This window comes from Lepidochelys kempii, chromosome 22, assembly GCF_965140265.1.
Source record: "Lepidochelys kempii isolate rLepKem1 chromosome 22, rLepKem1.hap2, whole genome shotgun sequence".
NCBI lineage: Eukaryota > Metazoa > Chordata > Testudines > Cheloniidae > Lepidochelys > Lepidochelys kempii.
In genome coordinates, this window is record NC_133277.1 from 18333371 (window position 1) to 18346677 (window position 13307).

General features: G+C 51.6%; 1 protein-coding gene across 12 annotated transcripts in view; it reads left to right on the forward strand.

Annotated features, from left to right (window-relative positions):
* Positions 1-4286, forward strand: part of CEP164 (centrosomal protein 164) — a 70657-nt gene extending 66371 nt beyond the window's left edge. For 11 of the 12 annotated variants that reach the window (XM_073321153.1, XM_073321158.1, XM_073321160.1 and 8 more), the window contains 2 exons: positions 63-185; positions 1288-4286. In XM_073321153.1, the coding sequence (XP_073177254.1) occupies positions 63-185; positions 1288-1387 (223 nt within the window). In that variant the 3' untranslated portion in view covers positions 1388-4286. The remainder of the gene's footprint in view (positions 1-62; positions 186-1287) is intronic. The other variant, XM_073321154.1, reaches the window with a different exon arrangement.
* The last annotated feature ends 9021 nt before the right edge of the window (positions 4287-13307 follow it).

Here is a 13307-nt window from a genome sequence, read left to right on the forward strand (position 1 = left end):
TTTCAATCTAATCCGTTGGCTCATTTCTTGCCATATCTTTCTTTCTCTCTCTGTCACGACAGTGAGCAAATCCGCCTGTTCCAGCGTTCCCAGCTCCGAGGCCCTGAGACAGACAGGACTAGTGTCCAAGGAATGATAGATGCCAACAAGAAATGGCTGGAAAATTTCAAGAAGGATTCAAAAGTGTATCCTTTGCTTTGGTCTTGTCTTATTTGCACTCCTGGCGCTGCTGTAGGTAGAAGCAGAAAGCAGGTGGTGAGTGACTATGGAGCAGCAAAGCATTGAGCAGCAGCTGTGAATTTGGTCCCTGCAAGGGACAGTGTATCTAGAGCAGAAGGTGGACTAAGGCTCTGGACTTCTGAATTCTGTTCCCAGCTGTGTCTTGACTCACTTTGACCTTAGACAAATCCCTTCTCTTTGTGCCTCGCTATTCTGCAGTGATGGGCCCAAGCGGTGCCACTTCTAGTCAAGATACTGCACTGCTCTGGGTGGTCACGGGCGCAATAGCAGAGGAGGCAGCTGGGAAATGAAGGATTTAGTTTCTCGGGGTTAGTCTTGTCCCTGTATGCAGTGTATTTGTAGCTGTGTCGGTCCCAGGATATTAGAGAGACACGGTGGTGAGGTAAGATCTTTTATTGGACCAACTTCTGTTGGGGAGAGAAATATGCGTTACCTACTTACGCTAAACAATCTGTTCCACCTCCTATTTAGCTGGGGGACACTAAATATGTATCCCAGCCCTGAAGAAGAGTTCAGTGTAGCTCGAAAGTTTCTCTCTCAATCTCTCCCCAACAGAAGTTGGTCCAATAAAAGAGACTGCCTCCCGCACCTGGTCCCTGTGAGACCTTTAGCAGCACTGACATTTGTGCTGTGGGCAATTTCTGATGAGAAGCTCAGGAATGGGAAGCAATGGTTCCTGCGCTGGGCAGTTGACTCAAAGGGAGAAGAGCCACTAGAAAGAGATCTCCCCTCGCTGTTAAATGGGGTAACAGGTCCCTCGTGCTCTCTGACCGCGTTATGCTGCAACAGTAACTCTCTCTGCAGTGCACGTTGATATGGGCAACAAATCCACAGGTCCCTGTGACAGAGCGATCTGTCTTGAGCACAGGGCTGTGTTGAGTTCCATAACCCTGCTGTAAGTCTATTTGACCTGTGTGCAGGGGTCCGAATACAACATGTGAGCATGAGGCTTGATTCCTGCTCCTGTGACTTGTCCGCCTCCCATGTCTACATTCACACAGGCTGAATTCACATGTAAGCAATGCGTTTCCTTCACTGAGCTTCCAGTCCTCTCTTTCCAAGCACACAGAAGCCTTCTGCCAGCAGCCCTGGCCTGGTGCAGCTTGGACTGGATGAAAACAACCAAATTAAAGTGTATCACTACTAAAAGGTGACGGAGCCCCAGCAGAGAGGGGCATAGCCTTCCCGCCCTATGCCCCAGGAGACAGCCTGGCAAGAGAGCAACACAGCTGCACTCTGTTCCCTCTTACAATACATTGCGTTGCGGTGGTACCCAGCAGTCCCTCGTCTGTCTCTTTGCTCTGCCCTTGAAATAAAGTATCTTTCCAGGAGGCGGGAGGAAGTGGACTTCCCAAGTGAATTCTTCTAATCCTGTAATATGTCCAAATATACTTTATAGACCGCTTAATCCAGTGGTGAAATGTCAGGGCTTCAATAAATCAACAGTTCCCTCATTAGTATTCCAGCCATCACCTGATGGAAATGTGGCTCACTGAGGACTTGGAATAACTTGTTGCGGGGGAGGAGGTGAATTCCAACAGAAAACTGTTGCTAGAGGAAGAGAATGCACTGTGGATTCACAACAAACAGTGGTTGCAGGTGACCTCAGACCCGGACTCTGTGGCACAAACTTGAGCTTGGGAGAATGAAAAGCAATTGTCTATATTTTTTTACATGGAAGAGCACAATCGAAAGCAATGTAGTCAGAGCTTCTGGGCACCACGTCCTGACTATAACAGGAAAAGAAAACCAACTCTGTTCAGTCAGGATTCTTTTTCATATCCAGTGTTGAGTTTGTTTCTAGTTGAAAATGTTTTGTATTCAGCGCGTCTGAGTTAGGAGACTGGGGCTGATCCTTCAGGGGACAGTGGAGGCTAAGCCTCTGGGAAGGGTTTTAACAAACCCACTTTCTTTTTGACAGGGCAGAAGCCATAGGAGCAGGCAGTGCCAGGTGGGGATGGCTTGCAGGGCTGACGTGATGGAGGAGACCTCCCTACTCCCCCCGAGCTGCGTGGTTCGAGTCCAGGTGACTGGAGAAGCCTGTGGTGGGAGTGAGTCTGGATTCTCTCCAGTCTGGATTTGCTGAGAGCCAGGCTGGAGGACGTGGCGGGCAGAGACTGTCGTGAGAGAGTCCATTGTCAATGGAGCTCTACCAATGGGTGTGGCCTGAATAACCACCAGTAACACACAGAGCCCCGGCCAAGCCGAGTGCTCTCGCTCCCTGGGGCCCAGCTCCAGACTTGGGCTGGTTTGGGGTCGTTTCCAATAAGGGCTGAGCGTGACGATACTCGAGACAGACTAGGAGCGGCTTGCTGCTCTGCAGGACTTGTGTGGGAGAGCTGGTTTGGTCAGTGACACGGCTCTGACTGGGCCGGAGAGGAGGCTGACATGTTGGATAAGGTCGTTTCTGCTTTGCACGGTCGCTTTTCTGACTGCAGCCGTCGTGAAGCTGCACACCTAGCTTTCAAGTCCCTCCGTTCGCTGGGCCCCTATAGCTGGTTTCAGTGTGTGGAGCAAGCCAGCAGCACGCCGGAGAGGCTGCTTTTCTGGGGCGGGAAAGGCACTTCTGTGTCCGAGCACTCGCTCCTGCCGTAGTGCCTGAGCCTGAGGAGGCAGCCCAGAGACAGCGCAGCTCGAAGCAACACGGAGCAGATGAGTCATGGGATTGGACGGCAGGGAGGGGCTGTTGGGCGCCTGCCCAGGATTCAAATGGCCAAGTATCTGTCAGCTTCCCAACTGGGGGCCGGTGAAGTCCATTGTAAGACGCTTTCCTCGGCGTTGGATCCGTCCCTTGGCATGGCTGCAGCTTGATTTCGTTGCCTTGTGGACATTAAAACCCATTTGGCATTTGCCTGAAGACGGCCTTTAAAAAATATCCTCCTCTCCTGTCCTCAGTTCTGGGTCAGGGCAGTGAGGAGGAAATGCAGAGATGGGTGTAGAGGCAGGCTGCATTTCTAGCTGCTGCATGGTGCTGTGTCATTAGCCATCATTCCTCTAAGCTGGCTTGGGATATTTATGCTTTTTAAACAACAATTTTCTTCTGGCCATTATTGTTTGTTTGACTAAAAATCTGCATTAAAGGGATGAGAAATCATCCTTCAAAGAGTTCCTACCAGAGATGACTAAAACAGAAAGGACTGGAAGTTGTAGCTTTCCACCCTTTCATACTGTTTGTGTTTCTCAGTCTGGATAGTGAGGATAGGCTAAAATAGAAAGTGACATTGTCTGGTTCATTTTGCTTTCTGATTTTCGTGCGCCAGCACCTGGTTGCAATAGTTTGGGTTGCAAATGCTTCAGGGGACTGTTTACATGCAAACAGAAAATGTTTTACTTAAATTTTTAAGCAAGAGAAAATGTCCATTTTTATACTTTATAACTTTTAAAATAATACCTGATCTTTAAAATGTAAGCTACCTGACTTTGTTCTCCTTAAACAAGGGCTCGGACTGGTTCTGCAGACAGATCCCGGGGAGTGGATTTGTGCTCACAGGGTCTGGCACTAACATCTCTTACCTCCTTTCCTTGCTGATAAGCTGAGGGCAGGTGACTCCCAGAGGCACTGCTGATATAACACAGCATGCTGATGTCCTTACCTAGGGCACACTTAGCAGTACTGACTGACTGAGTGGCCTTGAGTGACCACTGGGAACCGGCAGGAAAGAATGGATCATTAGGTAGGTTTCCTGCCCACTGTACCAGATTACACAAATCCTTGTCTGCTGGAATTTGCTTTTAGTCTCTCTCTCTCTCTCTCTCTGCCACATGGCAGCCCTCAACTTTTTTTGAACAGCCCCACTTGTCCTGGCTTTTCCCAGCACTGAACCCCTCTGCAGTCATTGGGACATTACACCCAAAGCACACACAGAGCAGAAGACGTGCCCCCTTTGGAATCATACCTGTACATTCTAGAGAGCATATATTCTTTGTGTGGGTAAAAGACTATTTTAGTAACCAAATGACTGTTTCTGTCGCAGGTCTCTTCTCCCCCTTGTGAAGCTTTCAGCTGTATCCTGATTGTATGCAAATTAAATTGGCACGGATCTATTTTGTACAATGGTGGTGTTTGCAGCTTTGTTTTTTTCCAGCTGAGATTTTTGTCTCCCTCCCTCGAACTCAGCCCTGGTATCCACCTTGCTGTTCCGTTTCAGACACTTCCTTCGCTCCTCTCCAAGTTGTATTGCTCTTATCCTGTCAAGGTCGCCTCTGCCAAGTCAAAGACCGCTGCACAAACAAGTCTATTTGTTATCAGGTTAGGGTGCTAAATGGCGTACTAGAGAGCTAGAAAACAGAGCTTTCAGCCAGCAGAAAACTCGGCATGGGCAGCCCTGAGCCAGGTTTTCCCCCGGGCCTCTCCCCCACCCCTTTCCATGCACCTCTGCAGTGGCTCCCTCCTCCCAAGCATGTGCCAAGGTCGTAGGGCGGGTGTTGTGCTGCAATAGACTAGGGTGATACCAGCTGGAGGGCTGAGGGAGAGGTGTCTCTGGCTGGAGTAGATGAAGGCTGGGGTGGAGTTAATTACAACCACGCTCTTTAAAGGTGTGGTAGGGGCCTCTACACAGCTGTGTCTGTGCTATGTAGTACTTGGCGGGGACCACCTCTCCCTGTGTTACTTGGCGGCTCCCCAGGCAGCTGGCTGGCACCTGGGGATGTGTTAACATTGGGTAACTCTGCGGGTTGGCTGTCACTATTGACTTTTACATTTATTTTATAACAGCAATGCCTTCCCAAGTGCTATTTCAGCACCCTGCTCTCACTGAAGTCTGCTGATTGGATGGCTGAGAGAGCCATTTCTTTGGGAATCAGGGCCCCCTTTTTTTCTCGTGGTTTATTTCTTTCCCTCTCATTTCCTACCATTGTCTTTTTTTCCCCTCCCAGCCCTTCTGCCAGCTAGATGACTGTCCTCTGAGCTCTTCCTGGCTGGTTCTGTGCTGCCCATGCATGGCTTTCCACGTAGGAGAGCTCTTGCATCAAAGACTTAGCTTGCTGACCATCCACTCGAAGCCCCGGGGCTTATCGAGAGACAGCCTGCATCAGAATCGCTCATTCCGGGTCTGAGGGCTGCATGGTGCTGTTGTCCTGAGTGGCCATGGATGTGCATCATGGATGACTGTGATACGGTTGGCTGTGCGAAAGCTCTCGAATGGCCGGTCTGTGGCTCCCTGGCTCTTGTTCACCCACCCACCACTGGCACAAGGAGCCTTTTCTTCTGCCTCCAACTGCCCCAGCACGCCGTTGCCTTGTGCTCTGCTCCCCCCAGCAACCCCCGCTGCTGCTACTGCGGAAATCAGTTGGCTGGGGCCTGCTATGGACTTGCGTCTGCCTCCTCCTTTCTTCCCTGGGTCAAAGCGCGGCATGCCCAAACCCTGGCCTCCTGGACTCAAGGCTGCTCTCAAGTGTCTGGTGAAGTGGCTGCTGGCAGCACCAGGGGAAAGGGGAAACTCATGGTGATGCATAAAACCAGCCATGTCCTGTGAGGCATAGAACAGGCGAAGCCTGATTGTCTGCCTAGAAACCGGTGTCCTTGCAGAGCCCCTGGTGACTCCCACAGCAGTTGGTTTAGTGTGGTGTGTTTGTGCTCTTCTCCAAGGGCCTGCTTCTCTCCTTGCTCCCACCACTGTCAGTCGGGAAGTCATGGTCCTGTGTGGAGCTGGCAGAAGAGAACCGCGCCCGCTGGTGCTCCCAGCGCGGTGAGAAGACCATTTGCCTGTGCTGTTGAAACTCCTACGTTTCTTGTTGAGCTGATCTCCCATGGACATTGACCGCCAGGGAGAAATCCAGAGGGGAGTGTTAGCTCCACGTCTTCCATTGCCCTGATTAGAGCCACATGGAGCTCTGACGACTACTGAAAAGCAGCTTTTGGGGAGTAAAACTTGCTAAAGTCCTGGATTTTGCCCAAGAGGAGAGTGATTCATAGGGGATGAGATGCTGCAATAGAAAGGCCCAGGAAACTAAGCTGGAGGGAAAAGGGAGTCTACTCCAAGGGTTTGATTGTCTCTCTTCTTCCATCTAGTTCCACCTTTGCCATCCTGTCTCTCCTGTGCTGAACTCACTCCGTCAAGTGCCTTGTGATCCTTTTGTGATGAAAGGCCTGCTGGGCTGGGAGGTTGAACAACGGGTTTGAGCAGTCGAGACCCCTTAAAAAGTAGAGTGTGTGTGTGAGAGAGAGGGGAAGGGGGATAGGATGGGATGGTCAGGGCAGCCAGATCAGAAGTCTGATGGAGTGTTACCCTAGGCTGTCCTCTCTCCTTGAGGTAAGTCAAATAATAATACCCTAGGCTAGCTGCCTCTCCCTGGATAGCTTCAGTCTCCCGAGGGGCTGTGTCCAGCACCCATCACTCTGGTATCGAAGTGCTTTGGAAGTATGCTTTCCGGGCTGTTTTCTCTGACCTCGTGTTCAGGAGAGTGATGCTGAGTTCCATCTGGGGAAGTAAATGGTTCCTTTATTCCCGTGACGGCTTGTGGCCTGCTGGTTCCATGGGGTTGTAGGGGCCCCTTATCTGGGTTTCTTTCAGCTGTGGTGCTTATTGCTGGCTCAGTAAGAGGCTCTGTGCCCTGCTTTGGCAGAGGACTCCCTCACCCCAGCCGTTGCTAATTACATTTGAAAAATCAATTAAAAGCCTGATTAAATGCCAGTGTCTTGCAGTCTACCCTGGGGTTAGCCCCCCTCCAGCTCAGGTGGGGTCTTGGGGCACTGGGCAGAGAGCACCCTGCCAGCTATTCAGGTGCATCTTGGTCTGATACACGTTCCTTTGTCATGGCAATAATCGAAGCAGTCAGCTCACTCCTCCCCGCAGCCCTGCCAGCAGCTTTGGCCATGCAGGGAGCATTGCAAAGCCCTGAAAAATCCCCGTCCCTAATGGAAAAGCAGATGGTTCCTGGGTGCTAGAGGCATTGCCGTGCTACTGTAATCCCACAAGCCACCGACCAGTGCCTGCCTTTGCCTCATCCCTCTTTCTTTCAATCCTCACTCGGTGGGCCCATTCATTTCTTGAAGGGGATGGGTGAAGAGGCTCTGCACTGGTGCCATATGTGCTGGACAAGCCCCGGCAATTAGACGAGCGAAAGGACAGCAAACAATTACTCTGGCAGGAGGAGAACGAGCGCTAAGCTCATTAAGGGGTTGGGAGGTCATCTGCCCTGTTGCAGCCGGAGAAGGGGACATTTCAGTTGCTGGTGACATTGTGACAATTGGGACTCTGTCTCGGGAAATTTTTCTGTTTCCCTTAGGTGGGGGGAGCCCATTGTAGAGTCCGACCATGCTGGCCACGCTGATGACTGCGCTGTTTTTCATGGTGAGAGCGTTTGGACAGGTGAGTCCAGGCTGGGCTTTTGGGCTTGCTTGGTGTAATGAGGTTTTATTTCTAGGGAGCTTGTTATTCTGTTAATTCAGTGTGTGTGGCTATATTATGGACACTGGGAATTAGTCGGGGACTCTGGTTCTTGTTGGCTCGGAACTACCCCAGCCTCTGGCAACCAGCGGAGCCTCCTGCCAGCCACGGCTGACCCCGGAATGGTGGGGTTCGTGGCCAGGCTTCCTAAAGCAGATGGCACTGGCTGTGAAGCATAGAGCTGGTGCTGTCTGGGACACGCCGCACGCTTGGGGACGCCCGCTATTCCCTAGGCTCCATTAATCTCTCTCAATGAAACGTATGGGTGTTTTCCCCCCTTTTTCAAATTCCAGTGGTGTGGCTGGAGAGAACATGATGTACGGGAAGGTCGTAGAAAGCAGCTGCGGGATCCTCTCCAGCGCAGTGGCTTTAGGCACCAAAGCAAGTCTTCCACGGTGTTGGCTTAAAGTGGATTTGGGTGTTTATCATCCTTTGTGATGGCTCTGCCAAGCAGTGCTGTCCTTTTTCACTGGGGCACACACTGGAGCCAGTGTGAGTCCTGGGCTATGTGCTGGAGATGGCTGCTGCTGCTTCTGCAAATCTGAATAATGGGGACAGAGCTCATGGGGCTGAGGGGAAGACTGCCGATTCCCACCCTTCCCTTGTCCCGGGCTATGGCTCTGCCTCGTGTGGGTCCCCCAGCTCAAATCTGTGTTATCTACTTTGCAGTCAAGCTTCTCAGCTGCCCTCTGGTGAGGGGAACCAGCGGAGGCTGAAAATACACTAATTTCTCTTCCCTCAGACTGTGTCAATTTCCAAGCCCGTTATGTAATTATTGGACCTACTGACTCTTTGTAAGGAAACACCACTACTGGGGGAGGAGGAAATCTAGCTGCACTGACCCTACGTCCCTCTTCTGTAGACCCTTCTCTAGCACCAGCCATCCATGGATCTCCAAGTGCTTTTCAAATGTTAATGAATTCAGCCTTGTGATGCCCCGAGGAGGCAGGTGTTGTCCCTATGGTGGGCAAAGGGAAGGGAAGTGACTTTCCCAAGGCCATGCACTTTGCTACTGGCAGACAAGCTCCCTCTCCATGTATTGTGAGCTGTCCAGGAGCGACCCCAGAGGAGATAAAGGGGGCAGGAGCTCTCTCTGCATTTTCCCCTTTGAGAGCGTTTCCTGTGAGCAGACTACGCCTGGCAAGAAGCTCCCGCCACTTCTGCCATCCCCACCCGTGGGCCTTGCGGAATGTCCCGATGCCACATGGCAAACCTCAGCCATCCCGCTGAGCTGTGAATGTGCGCCTGTGGCACTGGGCTTGCTGTCGAGTCCCCATCTTCTCCTCGTAAGCTGCTGCCTGTGACCTCGTAACCATCTCCCCAGCAGCCGATTGTGATATCACAAAGGGAAGATTGTGTCCGAACCAGGGCATGGGCATAAGCAGCAGGCACAAGGGTTTGCAAATGTTAAGGCCTCGCAAATAGGTTTGGGGGTCTTAACCTAATCCCAAATGGGCCACAAAACTGCCCCCTGGCCCTGGGCTGGCATCTGAATAACACCTGGCATCTGCACTGCTGCGTTCCTTCATGTTACGAATTGTACTGTAAAGGTAACTGTCGTCTTGCTCGTCCTACTTCTCCAGGCCCCCTCCGCAAGTTGCTGAGCCTGCATCACTGCCGTATCTAACTAGCCAGAGAAAGGAAGGCCCAGTGGTCAAAGTGCTAGCCTGGGGCTTGGGGTCCGTTCCCTGCTCTGCCCCAGACTTCTTGTGTGAGCGTGGGAAAGTCCCTTAGTCTCCCTGGGCCTCAGTTCCCATGTGTACAGTGGGGTACTGGCCCTGCCCGCCCCCCGGCATGTGGCAAGGATGTCACAGGACCTAAGGGAGATGAAGGAGCTGTGCACACAGGAGAGCACGGTGCAAACATAAGCACTGGCTCTTGCTAGTCTCCCTGGAAGTGGGCAGCAGGTCTGTGTACAGATGAGTGTCTCTCTCTCTCTAACCTGCATTGCCTTTCTCCACAACCTAGCTCAGAACCAGCCTGTTCCATGAGGAGCCGCTGCCCTATCTCGTGTACCAGCCCCTGCCATGGCAGGTCCAGTATGTGACCCAGAGCCGCCGGGACAGTGGGGTACGTGTCGCTCTCCTTGTCTCCTTTTGTAGTCATCGGCGCTTTAGACTGGGAGGGGCCAACTGCCCACAGCTAGAGGCATGGCAGCGTGATGCTGCATGGCCACAAGCCAAGCAGTCCAGTACCTGAGGGTGGGCTTGTGTGCAGTGTCTCATGAGAGGGATGTGGCCGTGTTGCCAAGTGGGTAGGGCACTGGAGTAGGTGTTGAAATACTCCTGCCACTGACCTGCTGGGTGTCTTTGGGCCAGTCACGCCCCCTCCTGTGCCTCTGTTTCCCCTCTCACCCTGTGTCTGTTTTGTCTGTGTCGATTGTCAGCTCCAGGGGGCAGGGACTGTCTCTCATGATGTCTCTGTGCAGAGCCCACCGGGATGGGCTCCTGATCTGGAATGCTGTGTCCAGTTCCGGAGCCCACCGTCTGAGAAGGATGCTGATAAACTGAAGAGGGTTCGGGAAGAGCCACAGGAAGGATTAGAAAACCTGCCTGATAGCGATAGACTCAAGGAGCTCAATTGGATTAGCTTCACAAAGAGAGGTTAAAGGGTGACCAGAGGGCAGTTTGTCCGTATCTCCATGGGGAATATATATATGATAATGGGCTCTTCAGTCTAGCAGAGGAAAGTGGAACACAATCCAAAGGCTGAAAGTTGAAGCTAGGCAGATTCAGAATGGAAATACAACGTGCATTTTTAACAGTGAGAGTAATTAACCATTGGACAATTTCCCAAGGGCAAAGGTGGATTCTCTGTCTCTGACCATTTTAAAATCACGACTGGATGCTTTACTAAAAGATCTGCTCTGGGAATTATTTGGGGGAAGTTCCCTGGCCTGTGCTAAACAGGAGGTCAGCCTAGATGGTCACAATGGGCCCTTCTGGGCTTGGAGCCTATGGGATGTTGAATCTTAGAGGACCCTCCATGCATTGCCACAACACACAATGATAGGAAGTCCAGTCATGCAGGCTAGCTGGGCCCAGTGTTGCAAATCCAGCGGTCGCTCTGTGTTTCCTCATTGGTGCTGCAGACCCAGAACAATGACTAGTTCCCTCCTGTTTGGTTAGTGAGGAAATGCCTGGCACTTCTAACCTGCTCGGACCTTTCCTGGAGCACAGCTGGGGAGTCGCCTCCATGCTCTTTTATTATCTGTAGCCAGTCGTCTGTGTGTTTCTGGGTAGCGAGCCATGAGACAGGGCGAGCCGGGGATGTTCAGCAGCCAAAGAACAGAATTGTATCTTGACGGTGCTGGCCAATGCCACTTGCAGCATCCCTGCTAGTGCAGGCGCAGGAAGGGAAATGTGGGTCTCGGGAGGCAAAGGCCAGGCTTTGAATTGTTAGTGAACGTACACCTTATCACACAGCTGTGACTCTGGAGAACCGGCCCCGGGTCACTCCCCATATCTCCTGGCTCCACTGACACAAGCAGGTGCCTGTTCCTCTTAGCCCTGCAGGGTAGTGAGCTGGAATTCCTTGCTCCGTCTCCAGCCGACTGGTTCAGCGTTCCAGCTGCAGACTCTGCATTGCTGCTGATAACACAGTGATTAGTAGAACTTATTACTGAGTTGTGGTAGTGCCTAGGGACCCCAACCCAGGCCATGGTTCCGTTGTGCAAGGCGCTGTACAAGTAGAGAACCGAGGCGCTCTCTTCCCTAAAGAGTTTACAGTCTAAATAGACCTGGCAGACAGGGCAGTGGAAAATATAGAACATAAAGGCCAAGTGACCCAAGTGAGTTTGCAAACCCCATCTTAATGCTACGATTTATTTATTTTATTTTTGGGATAGGGTTTTGTTGGGAAGGGTTTAGCGAGACAGAGGCAAGGAAGGCAGAGGGGACATTTGAGGGAGGGTGTTTAAGGACCGAGAAGAAGGCAAACCTGTATGGGACAGAGAGAATCCAGCTGGCGGTCAGGTCCTAGGGGAATTTGCGGAGGTGAAACCATCTGTGAACTTTCAGACTGAACAGTGTGGGTCTGGACTCTTGGAGAGAATAAAAGTGGAACTCCACAAAAGAGCCGTTCGAGGGAGGTGTGTGAATGTATGTGATAGGGAATAATTCAGGTGAAGACGTGAACATAATTCTCTGCCTCTGCCTGGAGAAGGAAAAAATGCAAGAGCACAATAACCCAACAGTGACTCAAGCTACACAGCAAGAGGGTCCCTGCTTACAAGCTACATCCAACCCCACTTCCTTCTGAGGGGCCGTCTCCAACCAACTTTATCCAATCCCAGCTGACAAGTCTTTTGAACTTGGCGACACAACGTGGTCCAGAAAAGTAGTGACCTCACGCAGTAATTGGAGTTTTCCCAAACTCCATGCACTTTCCCTTTCCCTCCCTCAACTCCTTGTCCTTCATAGAAATGTGGGGCTGGAAGGGACCTCGAGAGGTCATGTAGTCCAGGCCCCCGCACGGTACAGCTAGACCATCCCTGACAGGTGTTTGTCCAGCCTGTTCTTAAAAACCTCCAATGATGGGGATTCCGCGTCCTGCCTTGGAAGCCTGTTCCAGAGCTTAACTAGCCTTAGAGTTAGAAAGGGTTTTCCTAATATTTAACCTAAATCTCCCTTGCTGCAGATTAAGCCCATTACCTCTACCTTCAGTGGAGATGGAGATCAACTGATCCCCGTCCTCCTTAGAACAGCCTTTACCCTGTTGGAAGACTGTTCTCAGGCCCCCCTCAGTCTTCCTTTCTCAAAACTAAACATGCCCCATTTTTTAACCTTTCTTCATAGGTCAGGTTTTCTAACCCTTTGATCACTTCTTCTGTTCTCTTCGAGACTCCAGTTTGTTCACATCCTTCTTAAAGTATGGAGCCCAGAACTGGACCCAGTACTCCAGCTGAGGCCTCACCAGCGCGGAGTAGAGTGGGACAGTTACCTCCCGTGTCTTAAATATGACGCTCCTGTTAACACACGCTCATCGGCAAACATGCCGAGGGTACTAAGTACCGTTGTACCGGCCAGAATGACCACGGTTGATGGTGTTGCACCATGTGTTGTGTAGTGAAGTTCCCAGGTCTGTCTCAATCCAGAAGATTCACAATCTGTGGGCTGGCCCTGCGGGATGTCGATGGAAAGCTTGAGAGCACGATGTGTGGGGGTGTTTTTGCTATCCTGGTGACATGGCTGAAGAGCTTCCAGTGCCGCTTTTGAGTAAACTGAGCAACTGAAGGAAGCCAGATCTTTGTGACTTTTTGCACAAAGTCAAACAACTTTATGCTCAGGATTTGGTGCTGCAGCACCTGTGCAGTGCCTCTAGCTGCTCCAAGTCTGCCTCTAAGAGGGTCCAGGTTTCCAGGTGGAAACTGGAACTAGGAGTGACCTTCCTGGAAGACAGTCGCCTTTCTCTCCACTACCTTTGGGCCTAGCACCATCCCCTCTCCCCTTACACTCTTCCTTGCCACTCCTGTGCAGAAATACTAGGGTAGGGCATGAAGTGGTTCTCAGTCCCCTGTAGCTAAAGAAGCAGATCTCCAGCTCCGCTCCATGGTTGCCCATGCCACGACTCCCCAGTGGCAGCACCGCACTCAAGGCTGCCTCTCTTCTCTCGCTGGCCAATGGACTTGGTGCTGTGTGCTCAGCCAGCGGCTGCTTTGAGCACAGATCGCTTCCATAA